Source organism: Urocampus carinirostris, chromosome 9 (assembly GCF_059441175.1).
Source record: "Urocampus carinirostris isolate Australia breed hairy pipefish chromosome 9, RoL_Ucar_1.0, whole genome shotgun sequence".
Classification (NCBI taxonomy): Eukaryota; Metazoa; Chordata; class Actinopteri; order Syngnathiformes; family Syngnathidae; genus Urocampus; species Urocampus carinirostris.
This window is the reverse complement of record NC_142357.1, coordinates 3,467,985-3,483,062: the sequence shown is the minus strand read 5'-3', so window position 1 is coordinate 3,483,062 and position 15,078 is coordinate 3,467,985. Positions and strand designations below refer to the sequence as shown.

The following is a 15,078-nucleotide window of genomic DNA, read 5'->3' as shown; positions in this document are numbered from 1 at the left end:
CTGAGGCCGGATCCAGACTTTGTTTTCTTGGGAGCAGGATGAGTAAAATAATTTCAACTCCAAATTTTCAGCTTCATTTTTCAATATTATCCTTTATCATTAAGCCTACATATTACAATTGTGAATGACAAGTGTATAGAAAGGTTCCCAACACAATTAATCACAAACAATAGGTAAAAACGATTTGCATGTTTAGAAATAATTTGTTAACTGGTTTATTTTAACAGTTGAGTGAATACAGTTTTACACCTGAACCAGCTCACCACACTTTACAATCTCAACACTGCTCAATAGCGACCAGAGAGAGCATTTGGTTTGCATTTATTAAAAAACGCATAACTTTTAACTAGCATGGGTCTTGTGGAAAACTGCGACTGTGCTGTTACAACAGCCCCCATGTGCTTCACCTTTTCACAGCGTCAGCTTGTCGTCAGCATGTTTTGTCTGGCAATACCTCTTGATATTGTATTCTTTGAAAACAGACACAGTCTCTTGGCAAATTGGGCGGACACAGTTGTTTCGGGTATGTGTGACAAAAATATTCCAAATTCCACTATTCCTGGAAGTGGCAGCCCTCACTGTCAACTTTCCTTTTTTTTTTTTTTTTTTTTTCTCCAGTCGTCATGTTGGAAATGGGGTGGGCTAAAATGATCACAGAAAGCAAAGGGCAAGGTGGCCAAAGCGTTTCTGCCATCATCTGGTGAAATGGTGATATATATACTTTTTTTTTTTTTTTCAATAAACTGCAGTCAACAATACTGGCGGGCCGCTGGGCAGTAAAAATTTGATCATGGCCTGTAACTGGCCCCAAGCTGGACTTTGGACATGCCACTTGTATCTTATTTTTTTATATAGTCAGCAATTTATGGTGGGCCGGATGGTTGACGTGCCTCTTTTAATGTATCAGCGTAAAGGGTGGATTTCATGCACAAGAAGAACTACATCACTTTAACTTTCCTGGAGGGATGAATAGGTATTAATACCACATTTTGTTTAAAGGGAAATATATTATTTGACCTCCTGATATCACTGTATTGTGTAGTGCAACTGAAAACGATTGCTATAAAGATTAAGGAAGAATACATTTTACATAGGCGCAAAGTGACCTAACTTCACCTTTTTCTTTTTTTTGTCTATTGCGTGGTTGATGTTTTTGGTTACCTATAGCAGCAAAATTCACTTAAAATGAAACTGTTATGTCATAAAAACACGGAATCAGTTCATTGTCCACATATGAGATGACCTCACTGCAATTTGTCAAATCAATTTATAAAACGGATAATTGATTGTCAATGAAAAGTACAAGTTTTTACGATTGAATATTTGTTTTTGATAATATGATAGTAATGATTTGGGTGTAATGTAATAAGCATTGAATAATAAAAACAATAATATAAACAAATTGTGTATGGTAAATGTAAGATGTTAGAGATTGTCATTACGCCTAATAAATGAAAAAAAAAAAAAAAGAATAAAGCGTGTTTATTAAATTACTATTTAATTTTGTGTTGGGCAATTGTAACTATTTGCACGGTTTTAAAACTGGCGATTTAATCTTTGATTTCAACATACTGCAGTGAATTATTATTTCCCTGCAATGACATCTTTGGGCAAACACATTGGCAATGAAAAATTTGATTAATTTCTAATAGAGCCGTGGTGCAGAGGCATGTTACACTTTGACTTTATTACAGTTATGATAAGTTTATTCTGATTGTAATTTTGAGCACCCGCAAAGGAGATTGCGTAGGATGCCACTTTGTTATTTTGACTATTATCACGCTATTTGTCCATGTATTTGTTGATTTTGACAATTATGAACTGTTGACATCATTGTTACTCCTGGCCAATCATGTTATTGTTCTTTGGTATTAAAAACACACTTTACAGCAGATCTGCTTCTGTAACCGGCAAGATTGAATAGAAAGAGCTCAGTGGGGGGCCACTGGTTAGAATCTCTTATCTGAGGTTTGCTTCTCTCCCTGTTCTCCCCCTGTGCAAGTTCAAAAACTAATAATGTCTTCTCTCCTTGTTTCAAGTGACTAATGAACTTTAAATGTATTAATTTAGTTTTTGGTGACTCATAGCAGCAAAATTCACTTAAAGTGATGTATCTAAGTGTGCATTGAGAATATTGTCAGCATTTAATTACAAATACCGAGAAGGTTTTTTTTTTTCAATGCTAGACTCTTCTTGAATCTTCCTTTTTCTGTAACGGGTTTATCATTTTGTAGGTAGCTCACGGAATTTTTGCATTGAAATTTCATTTTATGTGTACCATAAAACTGCTTGCCTTATCAAATACTCTGTATGTTTCCCCATCTGGTGCTGCAGGTGTAAATAAAATACAATAATATTGGTACGTCTATCCGGATTTTCTTGGAAACTTGTCTTTTGTCCTCTATTGGAGTTTGAGGCAAGGCCACGTCGTGCCGGCTGCAGCCAGTCAACAAGTTACAGGAGTGTACATGTCGTTGACAGCGGGTTGTAAAATATATAAACTGCCCAAAACCTTTTAACCTTATTCAAGAACACTGATTGAAGCTTAATAATAGCCACTTGAACAATTGAAGTTGACACAAGCCAAATGTGTGAGCACCACCTTCCCAATCCTAATAAAGCAGTTTTATTTTTGCGAATGATTTGACTTCATGACAACTACATGAAGCAAAAGACCTGCAAACTTGGTTAAAACCTATTGCTAATAATAGTTATGTACATGAATGGTACAATGGTGCTTTTTAACCGGTCTGCCGTGAGATCTTGTCGAGTATGATTGCCCAATTGCATTTTGGCAAAAAAAGCATGCCATTGCTCACTATCTTTGCTTTCTTCCATTGATCAGCCAGGTAACTGTAACGATTTGCCATCTCACTCGGTAGCAGCATTTTACTATATAGTTTTATTTTTGCAAACTAATGACCGGCTCATGAGGTAAAACAGTGAAAACATTTGATCACTTATTTTATTTGATGAAGTTGTTTAAGATAACACTAGAAAAATAGAGGTCAAAACAAACCTCATTCACATAATTTGATGATTTGAATTATTTTTTGCTGATTTAAATCATTTTCTTATTTGGCCAACAACCTGGAAAATGTATGAACCTCATAAACATTTTTGCCACGGCGGCGCAGTGGCACAATTCTGGGGTTATGAGATTAAACCGTCCTGTGTGGAGTTTGCATTTTCTGACCGTGCTTGCGTGGGTTTACTCTGGGCACTCCGGTTTCCTCCCGCATTTCAAAAACATGCATGTCAAGTCAATTGGTCGTTCCAAATTGTGAATAGGTGTGAATGAGCAAGTGAGGTGTCTGTCTCCGTGTGGCCTGCGTCTGGCTGGCTACCAGTTCAAGGTCTCCCCTGCCCACTACCCGAATATAGCTATAATGGGTTCCAGCACCCCAGCGACCCTACTGAGGATAAGCAGTTCAGCTAATGGATGGATGGATAAATTTATATAATATGATTTTTGCTTATTGTTTAAATCAATATTGCTCTTTTATTTAATGTATGACGTATTTTTTAACAATAGGAGGCGTTCAAAAATACATACTGTCCCTTTAAATGATCAAGTAGCTTAAATTGACAGTATTTTTGACTGACAGCTTGCCTCAATATTTTTTAATGAAAAAAGTGTGCATTGGTTCAAAAATGGTTGTAAAACACTGCTGCAGAACACACGGCATTTTTCTTTTGTCTTCAGACCAGGGGTGTTACCAGGGGGGGCAGTGCCCACCCATGGACATGCTCGAACCCTCAATATACTCAAATTTTCACTTGGCCTGGACGCGGCGACCTTCACAGTCAACTTTCCTTTTTTTCCCCCGTTGCCATGTCTAAAATGGGGTAGGCTTTAACTTTTACAGAAATCTAAGGGCTAGCGCCGTCATCTGGTGAAATTAAGATTAGGTATATATAAATGGTAAATGGTCTGCATTTATATAGCGCTTTTCAAGTCAATGAAGACCTCCCAAAGTGCTTTACAATGTGCTTCACACTTACCCATTCTCACACACCAATAGCGGCCATGCAGCCATGCAAGGCGCCGACCTGCTTATTGAGGGCATTAGGGATTCTTATTTTTTTAAATGCTTTTTATACTGCAGTCAACATTACTGGATGGCCACATATTGTTGCTTTTATGAAACAGAGGCCGCGGGCCAGTAAAAATTTGATCACGGGTCGTAAATGGCCCCCAGGCCCTACTTTGGACAAGCCTGGTTAATATGACCAAGACAACCTCTGGCTTTTACCCGCCACCCCTTTATTCCCCCATTCTTTTCAATTGTTTAACAATGCTGTTGGTTTGGAATTCATTTTAACCTTGTATTTAACTACCAGTGGGAAAGAAATGTCAATTTATTTAATGTGGTCAAGATTTTCTAGTAATTTACTTAAAAGAAAAATAATTTGACAACTTAATTTGACAACTTAATCTAACGTAACTGTATTTTACTATAAATCCTTGATATTTTTACAATAATTGATTTTCATAAGCATATGTTTACATTTTCGATTACATTCTATTGATGAAAAGTTGTATTCAGATTAAATTGACTGATGAAAAGTATATATCAATACACCCCACACATTAGTTAGTCTCTGATGTGGTGCCTGCAGGCACTATGTAACCCCCGTACTTCAGTAGCCCGCAAACTGGTTCTGAAAATATAACATGGGTCATTGGGATTTTCCAGGAAATTTGATTTTTAACTAGAATGGTGTTTAGTGGGTAACTGAGCCTATTTAACCTCTGTTAATGTAATCATAACGTGGTATTAACATAATACTAACATATTATTTACATAATAATAACGTTTTTTTAAATGCATATCAAAATGGCAGCCCTTTGTGCTTATCAGTAACAAAAATAGCCCTCAGCTTCAAAAGGCTTGGCAATCCCTTCCCTACCAGATTTTGTGTTTTGTTATACTTGAAGAAATCACCAATAGAGAAACTAACTAGTTTGACAACTTATACTTCTTAGTCTAATTGTATCAAAGCATTTTATTTGAGCTCCTTGTATTTGTATTGTATGTTTTGTTTATTTATTTGTATTCAGTCATGTTGCACCAAACAATACATCACAAAATCAACGAATCACCTGAAAAAAAAAAAGACAGGTTGAAAAGAGACCCGTCCCCAAAAATAACTTTGGACGCTTTTTCTATCAATAAATTTAATAAATTATAAGTTCTGCAGTATAGACATATTTAAGCAGATAATATGTTTATTGTTTTAATAGTTTCCAGCTATTTCCAACACAATTTGACGAAAAGGCCAAACTGACAAGTGCACTATTTTACCTTTAAATCAATTTAGTTTTCATGATGCCACAAAAAAGGTGACAATACTTCATGTCAAAAAAGGTATCATTCAGGGGTGATTTTAGGCTCAGAGCTTTGGGGGTGCTGAGCAGCCATAGTGTCTGGCTGATTAAAGGGAAAGTGTGTTGTATTTAGTGCTTCCTAGTGGTCCAAAAACGTTCATTCAGTAAGAAAAAATTACCAGGCTAAAATACTTGAACTATCATCCCAACGTTTTGTTTTTTTATATAAAACCATTGGTCGAGAAATTGATATTTCTCTTACATAGTAGATTCCCTACTTGGGTCGCCGCCATGTTTGTCATGTTGTTGCTTGCTGTGGCACTGTTTTTTGGTGCCATCTATTGGCCAAATATTACACACTGGGGCTTTAAAATATTGTTTTTATTTCACTTTAAGTTATATAACATGTAAAATTTAATTATAATAATATTTTAACTTAAATAGTTTGAAAAAAAGCTATTTTATTTTAAAGGCCATTTTTATTAAATAAATGTTCCTTTTTAGTTGAATTATGGCACTGTTGGGCTTCCATAAAAACATACTTTCACTGTAATACACCAGAATCTGCATTGCCTCCACCGCAATGCCGCAAGTGACACTGGCTGAGCGAAAAGAGAGCGAGGAGGCGTTTTTCATTATATATGAGCCTATACTGTCCTTTATTAAGTCAAGTCATGTTTATTTGTATAGCCCTAAATCTAGGCTTAAAACAAACTCATATTATATAGTTTATGAATGACCTATATTTCATGTTGAAGATATCAGTGTATTATTTGTTATTGCAACATCTGTTGCAGCCTGGTCATCCTGGAAGGGGGATTACCTCATGTACTTTTCAAGGTTTCTTATTTTTTCTCATGCTGGGGTGTTTGAGTTTTTCATCGCCCTCATGTAGGTTTTATATCAGGGATGGTGTAATAATAGTATGTGGTTTGCAATAATCTGTGGTCTGTGCAGCCCTTTGAGACTCCTTGAGATTAAGGGCTATACAAGAGAGTTTTAAAAAAGCTACAATTTTGGGGGGTGCTTGGTTTGAATTTGGGGTTGTTGAGAATGTCCATGGTATTATTAAATATTCAATACAAATAAAAAGTACCGTTTAAAGAGACCCTGTTCTGACAAGTGGGACATTTTACCAAGTTCTGATGCTGTGTAGCGGCGACCCACCGTTTGTAGTCGCAAAATTGGCCTGTATGTTATTAAGTTCTCCGTGCGCGCCGAAATTGACGTAATTGCAGTTTTGAGGCGGGCCGCTTTGCGCGGCACCCGCCGGGTAACTGCACGGCGCGCACGCGTAGTTCGTAGCGCATGCGCTGTTGGCGTAGCCGCCGAACTGCGGGTAGTTATTATAAGCCAAATGATTGACGTGGGCCACGCAGTAGGAAGGGTTGCAGGGAGTGGGCTCGCCTCCCAGGCAAGGTTTGCCATCCCTCACCAGTACCGGCACCGAGACTCTCCTGGGGGCCGGGGGCAGTGAGACCATCTCCAGGCTCTGGTCCTGTCTCTGCCGCTTGCACTTGTACCTTCGGTTCTGGAACCAGATCTTCACCTGGGTAGGAGTGAGTTTGAGGGCCCCTGCTAAGTGGTCCCTCTCAGGGGCGGACAAGTAGCGCTGCTGCTTGAAGCGGCGTTCCAGCTCGTAAACCTGCGCCTGCGAAAAAAGGATCCGAGGCTTTCGGCGTCTGCGGGCCTTTGGGCGCGTTGGGACCTCGGCGGCATCAGTTTGGGGACTCAAATCCTCTACAAAAGGAGAAAACGATGTGTTTTACGATGTCGGAGGAAATTGTATATATTCAAAATTGTAAGGATGCACCCTTGATTAATACCCGTCACTATGAGCGGGCAGTAGGGTACCAGTTTTTGCACACAACCCCCCACCACATCCAAAGCCTGATACATGCTTTTTGGGTGATTATCATGGTTCCCCCCGCCCCCATGCATTTAACCTGTGCCACTTAAGTTACCTGTCTAATTAACTAATTATTAATTTTCATCACCATTAACAAAAACACATCATTATTTAACATTATATGAACATTCACAGTATAGGCCTACACAATTGAATGCAAATATAATTGTAAAAATGATAACAACAGTAATAATCATTCTGATAATAAAATCCGTACTTTTCAAGAAATTGGGTTGCTATAATACTTGGATTGGTGAGACAATAATGCACAAATACAAAAATATCAAATACAAAAAATATAATTGTAATACTAATACTGCAATTTATATCAATAGATTTAAAAATAATGCATTACATTTTAAGGTACGTTTTGGATTACTGCATTTCCTGGTTTGGTAAAACAATAATGCACAAACAAAAAAATGCCGAGTGAAGAAAACATAATTTTAACAAGAACAACATTTATAATAATCGATATAATACAAAAGAAAACCTTCTTAAGATACGTATTTGGATAGCTGCATTTCATGGATTGGTGAGACAATAACGCAAAAATATAAGAATACCAGGTATAGCCCTGTAAAAATGAATACAATAATAACAACAACAACAACTATAATAATAATAATATAATATAATATAATAATAAATGATCGCGGCAAGGCTTTAGGGCTAGGACCTTAGCTTGGCCTTTTGGCTGGGAGTAAGTGTCCCGGCTTCTAGGCTTTGTAGCGTATTATGAACTGACCGATAACGGATAATGGATAATGAATAACGAAGATAGATCAATAACCCTTAAAAACCCCAAAACCCCCTTCTTGTACAGAAAACCAACAGTAGAAGGTATGCAAAATCCTACAATGCTACGTATAATATATGAAACACTAAATTTACTGCACGTGAGGAATGATGTTGAAAGTTTTCCGCTGTATACTTGGAAAATAAAATAGATAGATAGATAGATAGATACTTTGTTCATCCCCGAAGGGAAATTCACAAATAGCATTGTTTACACATATTATTATGTTTTTGTTCCATATGATATGTCTTGCTGTGTGAGTAAATAGCTACCGTGTTGTATTTCTAAAGTTTATCATCGCCTATTAAGAGGAATTGCGATATACTTGTACGTATAGGCAAGAATATATTTACTGCAAATATGGAAAGAACTAAGGAAGATGCTAAACACATTTTAGGGTGGTTTATTTGGTAAATAAAATATACTAGTTTAAATTATCTTAGTTATATATATTATGTCTTGCCAGTGCTGTGTTGTGTTTGTAAAATGTATTATCGCTTAAAAAGAGGAATTGCAATCATTATTACGGGGAGCTATATTGGCTTGAATAAACTTGTACGTATAATGTGTAAAATTTTACACAATTTACCTCTGTTTTTATTGTACATATTCTGTCTTGCTCCGTTAGAAAATCGGCGCTGTATCGTGTTTTTAAAGTTTAATATCGTTTAATAAGAGGAATTTTAATCCTTAATGAGAGACTGACAGGCTGTGTATATATTTAAAACTGTAATGATGCTCTATTTATTAATAAAGCACTAAATAAATAAATAAATAAACAAATACAATAAATAAATACAATAAAAGCAATAAATAAAGCACTGGTTGACAGGATAATTTCTTTAAAAATAAATCCTTTTCGGGACAAACACCGACAGTGTTCTTTTTAATTGTCTCAAACTGTGTCAAGTTATGTGTTTGTTAGTATTATGACGATGCCAAGTATGGACTTTTTTATTCAATGCAACTAAACGATAACATGATTTAAAAATCCATAATTATAAAATAAGCCCAAAAAGAATTAGGTTTATGTTTGCTTTAAATGTAGTGATTTTTCATTTGTTTGTTTGTTTGTTTTTAATTAAATTAATAGCTGGTGGAATAGTTGGCAAATCATAGAATGATTAACAATAGAAGAACATTTTTGGGAATATTCAAAACTAAGAATTTGGTTATGGAGGTTATTTCTTTTTTTTTTTTTTTTATTAGATTTCCGCCTTTAAAAAAAGAATAATCCCTTGCACAAACTCCCAACAAAAGGCCATTCTATTTTTTGGGACTAATGTATTAATTAATGTTTCAATGTGGGGGTTTTGGGGTTTTTAAAGGTTATTGTTCTATCTTCGTTATTCATTATCCGTTATCCGTTATCGGTCAGTTCATAATACGCTACAAAGCCTAGAAGCCGGGACACTTACTCCCAGCCAAAAGGCCAAGCTAAGGTCCTAGCCCTAAAGCCTTGCTGCGATCATTGCGAATGCACCGTTCCCGGAGGTACTGCAATCTCCGGATTGCAAAAATCAAAGAGCAAGCTCTTATTCTGGCCAAAAGGCCAAGAAGTTCAGAACCACCACAAGAACAGACACTACACTTGATCTTAGCCAAAACATTAATGTTTCAATGTAGGGTAATTTAAATGTATTTTTGGAATTTTTAATGTGCACTTTGAGTTGCAATCTGTTTTCTGAAAAGTGCTATACATTTTTTTTGATTAGGTGTTGTATTTTTATTGGCTTGTAATTGACTTTAAAATCAGAATACAAAAAAAATGTCATTGAAAAACATGTATTTTACTTTGAATGGTTGATGATCCGAACCCAAGATTTATTCAGCAAAACCTTATCTAAAAACTTGAAAACGAGCATCCCATCGGGCACCTGGTTTTATTTGTGCAATTGTGTTTGCTTTTGAATCAAGAACTGACCTTTTACATGTTTACTCTGGGGCACCGGTGCTCCTTCCATGTGTGTGGTGCTCTTTGCGTAAGCAGCATCAGGAAATTTGGGGTCCTGATGTTGGAAGTCTTCTCCAAAGAGGGGGGGGGGGCGTCGTCTGCATATCACTCGGAAATTCGTGCCTTAAGCGGTCCACCATGCAGCAATCCACGCGAGAAGAAAGCCCCAAAGAAGACATGAGATCGTGGTTGTGCTCCAGGTTCAAAATGTCCTTGACGGAGAACGGCGTGGACGTGTTGGGACTCGGAAACATCGCAGGCAGTTTACCAAACTGTCACCATTAAACAGGTACAAGACTACCAACCCTCCTTCTCTCTGCTAATGTTTACCAGCAGCTCTTTTGTGTGACATGCGGTGATTGCCTGTTAAGTCTTCAATCGTTCAAAAAGACAAACGAAGACACTCTCTCTCTCTCTCTCTCTCTCTCTCTCTCTCTCTCTCTCTCTCTCTCTCTCTCTCTCTCTCTCTCTCTCTCTCTCTCTCTCTCTCTCTCACTCTCTATCTCTCTCTCTCTGTCTCTCGCTCTCTTCTCTCTCGCTCTCTCTCTCTGGTGTGCTTTTGAGCGTCATGACCCGATGTTGGTGGAGTAGACAAAATTTGTACTCAAATAAGAGTACTCAAATAGAAATACTTGAGTAAAAGTAAAAATGTACTTGGTGAAAAATTTACTTAAGCACTGTGCAACTGTAGCAACGTCATACTTAATGATTTTTTTTATTCAAACAATCATTTAATCAGATCATCAAATCATCAACGTCCATCCAATCAACAATAAATTACATTTAATTTGAAAAAAATAATTAAAACAAGGTAAATTCAAGTACTTTAATGAACAATAGAATAATAATCCATCCATCCATTATCTGCACCACTTAACCTCTGCCGCGGGACTGCTGGAGCCCATCGCAGCGGGCAGGGGACACCCTGAACTGGTGGCCAGCCAGTCGCAGAGCACACAACAAACAATCTACTCGCACCTAGAGACAATTTGGACCCACCAATAAACCTGACATGTATGTTTTTGGAATGTGGGAGAAAATTGGAGTGTCAAATAATAATGGTACATCAAAGTAGCACATTTAAAGCCCTAGTACTTTTTAATAATAGGTAGAACAACAAGCTAGATCAAGGGTCAGCCACCAAAAACGTTTATAGAGTCGTATTTGACCAAAGACAAAAATTGTCTGGTGCTGCATACAATTAAAAACGCAACACATTTTCTAAGAATCTTTGTAGCCCTCTATCGAAATTACTTTGATTCAGCGCATCCTGTGGAGAATAACACGACTACTCAGGTGTATGATTCCACCTTAAGTTTACCTTCGCTAAAATATTAATGATTTACGGAAAGTTTAATTGTTTTGATAGCATTAAAGAAATGCATTTAAGAAATCAAATTTTTGATGCAATTTTTATTTTAGGGATTGGAAAAAAAACGAAACAAAAGTGCCTATTGTGCAATCAATCAGGGGTTTATCCACAAGTGTTTTGGCTGTGCCAAGAGGCACACGAGCAAATCAAGTTCAGGATATTTTTGTTGCCTTGCTTTGCAGAAGTCTCTGCAAAGCAATGCAAAAGAATTGCCGTGCGCGGGATTTGCCACGGTGTGCAATACCAGCGTCATGGGGCTTGCAGTAGGTGGTTTGCAAGCAAAATCATTATTATCATTATTATTATTATTACCAATATATTTGGCCTTTGGCGCCACTCAACATTTTTTTTCTTTGCATACTATTTACTGGATGGCACTAAAGAAAAAAAAATCCTGGGAAATACACCAGGTTTATGATAAGTCAATTATAATGGATGTCTTTACGTCACAATAGTGTACAAAGCACATTTTGTGTATACTATTTGGGTGACTCCTAAATGCAATAACATATAAATCACAGCACAATGCAATTTCAAAAATCTACATGTTCTCACAACCTGTGGGAAATTTGAGACCCCAAGTGTTTACTTTTCAACACTTTCTCTTTGATTGAAAATGCAAAAGCATGAATATGTACATAATTGGTATCTGCAAGGTTTAAAATCTCTATATATATTTCATCAGTATATTCCAATTATTTGCTGAAATAATGTATTTTAAAAACAGCCCATCTTGTCTTTGACCAACTGAGCTGTGATGTCATGTGAGGAACACCGGCAGGCATGCAAGCCACTCACTTTATTAGTTTTTGTGTAAAGAGGTTATGAGTGTTTTAGCCAGGTTTTGGTGTTTTTTGTGGAGAATGCCTAGGCATTGTGTCACAGATGGATGCAGTAAAGGTACAATAAAGGGCGAGCAGCTAAAATGGGGCTAACTGGCTAAAATAACACATGGGGCGCTAACGGGGGCTAACCCGGATGAACAACAAAAAATGGCTACGGCAACTGATATGAACCCAGACGTGAGAAAACCAATGGACGTGGCAGGCTATTTGGTTAGCCGGCTGCCAACAGGGACTAACTGGGACTGATTGAAAAAATGGTGGCCGCGGCATCCGTGGGAGAACGCATAGCTGGCCGACTAAAAACACAGGGGGCAGCCATGCTAACAGGAAACCAACAATGAAAAATGGCTACACAACAAACACAAACCGAGTGTTTTCTCAAATGTGCTCTGGTTGATAGTTGGTATACAGCTACAGTGGGTGGTTTTCTGTGGGAGTGGCACCCAGCTTTGGCGACAGCACACATTTAAAACTGCAGCTCATTAATTGATGTGATTTGGCCCATTTTTCTCTTGGGCTCTCCTTAGCATTGTCCCACGGGCTGGATTAAATCCTTTGGCAAGCCTGATCCGTTCCGTGGGTGGTATATTTGACAACCTCAGACTAATCTACTGTGCTGCGTAACTAAAACATAATGGAATAAAAAATATTTACATGGGTATATTTTCTGGGGTAATCCACCTATGGCGTTGACACACTGCGTGTCGTTTCGTCGCTCATCATGGGCGAGGAAGTGGAACAGGGAAGGGGTCAAGAAACGGAGCAGACAAAAGGTTTGAAGACGCAACCTGAAACCGGGAGCAACACTCGGCCGTCTGTCTCTGAGGGATGCTGGAGCCACTGTGGCCCTTATCTGGACCCGATAACAGACCACAACAAACCTGGACACGCACCCATTCCCACCCACGCCGCCACAAGCCAAAAACGTGCGACATGTGACACCCGGGTCTTCACTCTCTGCTTTGTCTGAGAATGAATATCAGGTTGTGACTAAAAATAAACAAAGCTGCAGTTTCAAAGAAAGCTAAAACTGTTTTACAGAATAGAAATGGTTATGTAACACAAACGGACACAACTGTTGCTACTAGTGACTGAGTCTGAGACGATCCCAATTTCAGCTGAATTTTTTTTTTACATTTCATTTTTTTCGGTACAAAAGTTTTACACAGCATACACAATTTGAAATGATCAAAAAGAGTATAAAATACAGGGAGGAAATATAAGCTGAAAGGTAGGATCCAAGCCAGGGATGGTAAACTAACTTTAACTCACGGGCCACATGGTAGAAAAAACATTCTCACAGGGGCCTTGCCATCAAAAGTGTCCCTTAACTGGAGGGCTGGGGGTATTTTCAGAGGCTTACAGTTAAATTATGATTTGGGGGTATAAGAAATGATTATAAAACAAATATTGAGATATTTTTACTTAACAATCTTTTTCCCTTCACAAAGATTTAAACCCTTGTAGCATTTAACAACTGTGCATTTGTAAAGAAAAAGTAACAAAATATAAAAATAAACAATTGAAATCATTTCCAATGCAGTTTCTTTAACCTGGCGGAATCTCATGCAGACTGGAAAGTGACAAAAATAGCATGCAAACACGTATTTAAATGATTGATTTAATGATTTTAAAGTGTTTTTTTCTTTTTATTCTTATTTTGTATGGAAAAGTTTATCTGAATATAGGATTATGGGAACTTGACTGTCAAATTTCTCATCTATTATAGAAAGGAGCTAAAGCTTCTTAAAACAGCTTTTAAGACACACAGGTGTATTTATTTTAATTAAGTATTTTTGTACTGCCTTAAACAAGCACGTCTATTATTTTTATTTTCCTCAACGCTCTTTAGTTGATTAATGGTAGTCAGCAAATTCAGCTAAAGTGGGTGCTTTGCGAGTGGCACCTGGCAGTGGACATTTTTAAAAACTACAAGTCATTGTGTGACGTGATGCAGCTCATTTTTCTCTTGTGCTTCTCCCAATATCGCGGGCCACATAAAATGATGTCAGTTCATAATACGCTACAAAGCCTAGAAAGATAATTTGTGTAAAAAAGATTATTTTATTTATCGAATAAACAACACAAACAATTCCTTTAGTATAAGGCACACCTTCTAAATTCTTGCAAATTAAGAGGATTCGCGTGTACGTTACGCCGTGCACGCGCGAAGCCGCTTGATTGCAGGGGGATCCTGCACCAAGAGACAGACAGTATTATCGTTTGTTTGATCTGCTACATTTAGTGCAGCCGCGGGGTGAATAACCCCCGACCCCCGGCTCCAAGCCGTTCCATGTTTAAAGTTTTAAAGACGATTTGTGTGCCTCAGCTGCTGATAAATCGACGTGGAATCCTCCCGAAAGTCAACATTGTCTATATCATCGGCCCAAGAAAGTAAACCGGCGCGACATTGTGCGTATTTTGCGAAGCCAAAGTGCTAAAAATCGGAGCGCGCATCGACTGGAGACGCGCACGTGAAGAAGTTGGTCTTGTAAACTGTTACAGGCAGCGAGTGTAAATGGAACATTTCCTCTGGCATGTGTTTCGTATCCTAAATGCTCACTTGGCGCCCTTTGACTTGTCTTTCTGCGGCACATCTCCAGCCCGGATAACAATGCAGATAAGCTCGCCTAAAAACTTCCGCTGCGCCAACGCGTGGGTATTTTAAAACCCGTGCGTGGAGGAGTGCCTGCATCGATTGTCATAGGCTCTGGAACCTTTACGTTTGCAGGAAGAAAAAAAATCACAAATTTTTGAGCTATAGTCTTTGAAAAAAGTAACTATTAGCATGCAATGTCAAATAAAAAAAACAGATCGAGCTTTGCATGGGACTAATGATGCCAACCCGTCTGTTGAAAGAACCCCAA

At 37.9% G+C, this 15,078-nt stretch overlaps 1 protein-coding gene across 1 annotated transcript; it reads right to left on the bottom strand.

The window, feature by feature from the left end:
* Positions 1-6,464: 6,464 nt before the first annotated feature.
* LOC148359113 (homeobox protein Nkx-2.5-like) lies at positions 6,465-10,248 on the bottom strand. The gene is given in 3 exon segments (XM_088344012.1): positions 6,465-7,072; positions 9,965-10,085; positions 10,087-10,248. Coding segments are annotated over 3 exon segments (891 nt in total).
* Positions 10,249-15,078: the final 4,830 nt, after the last annotated feature.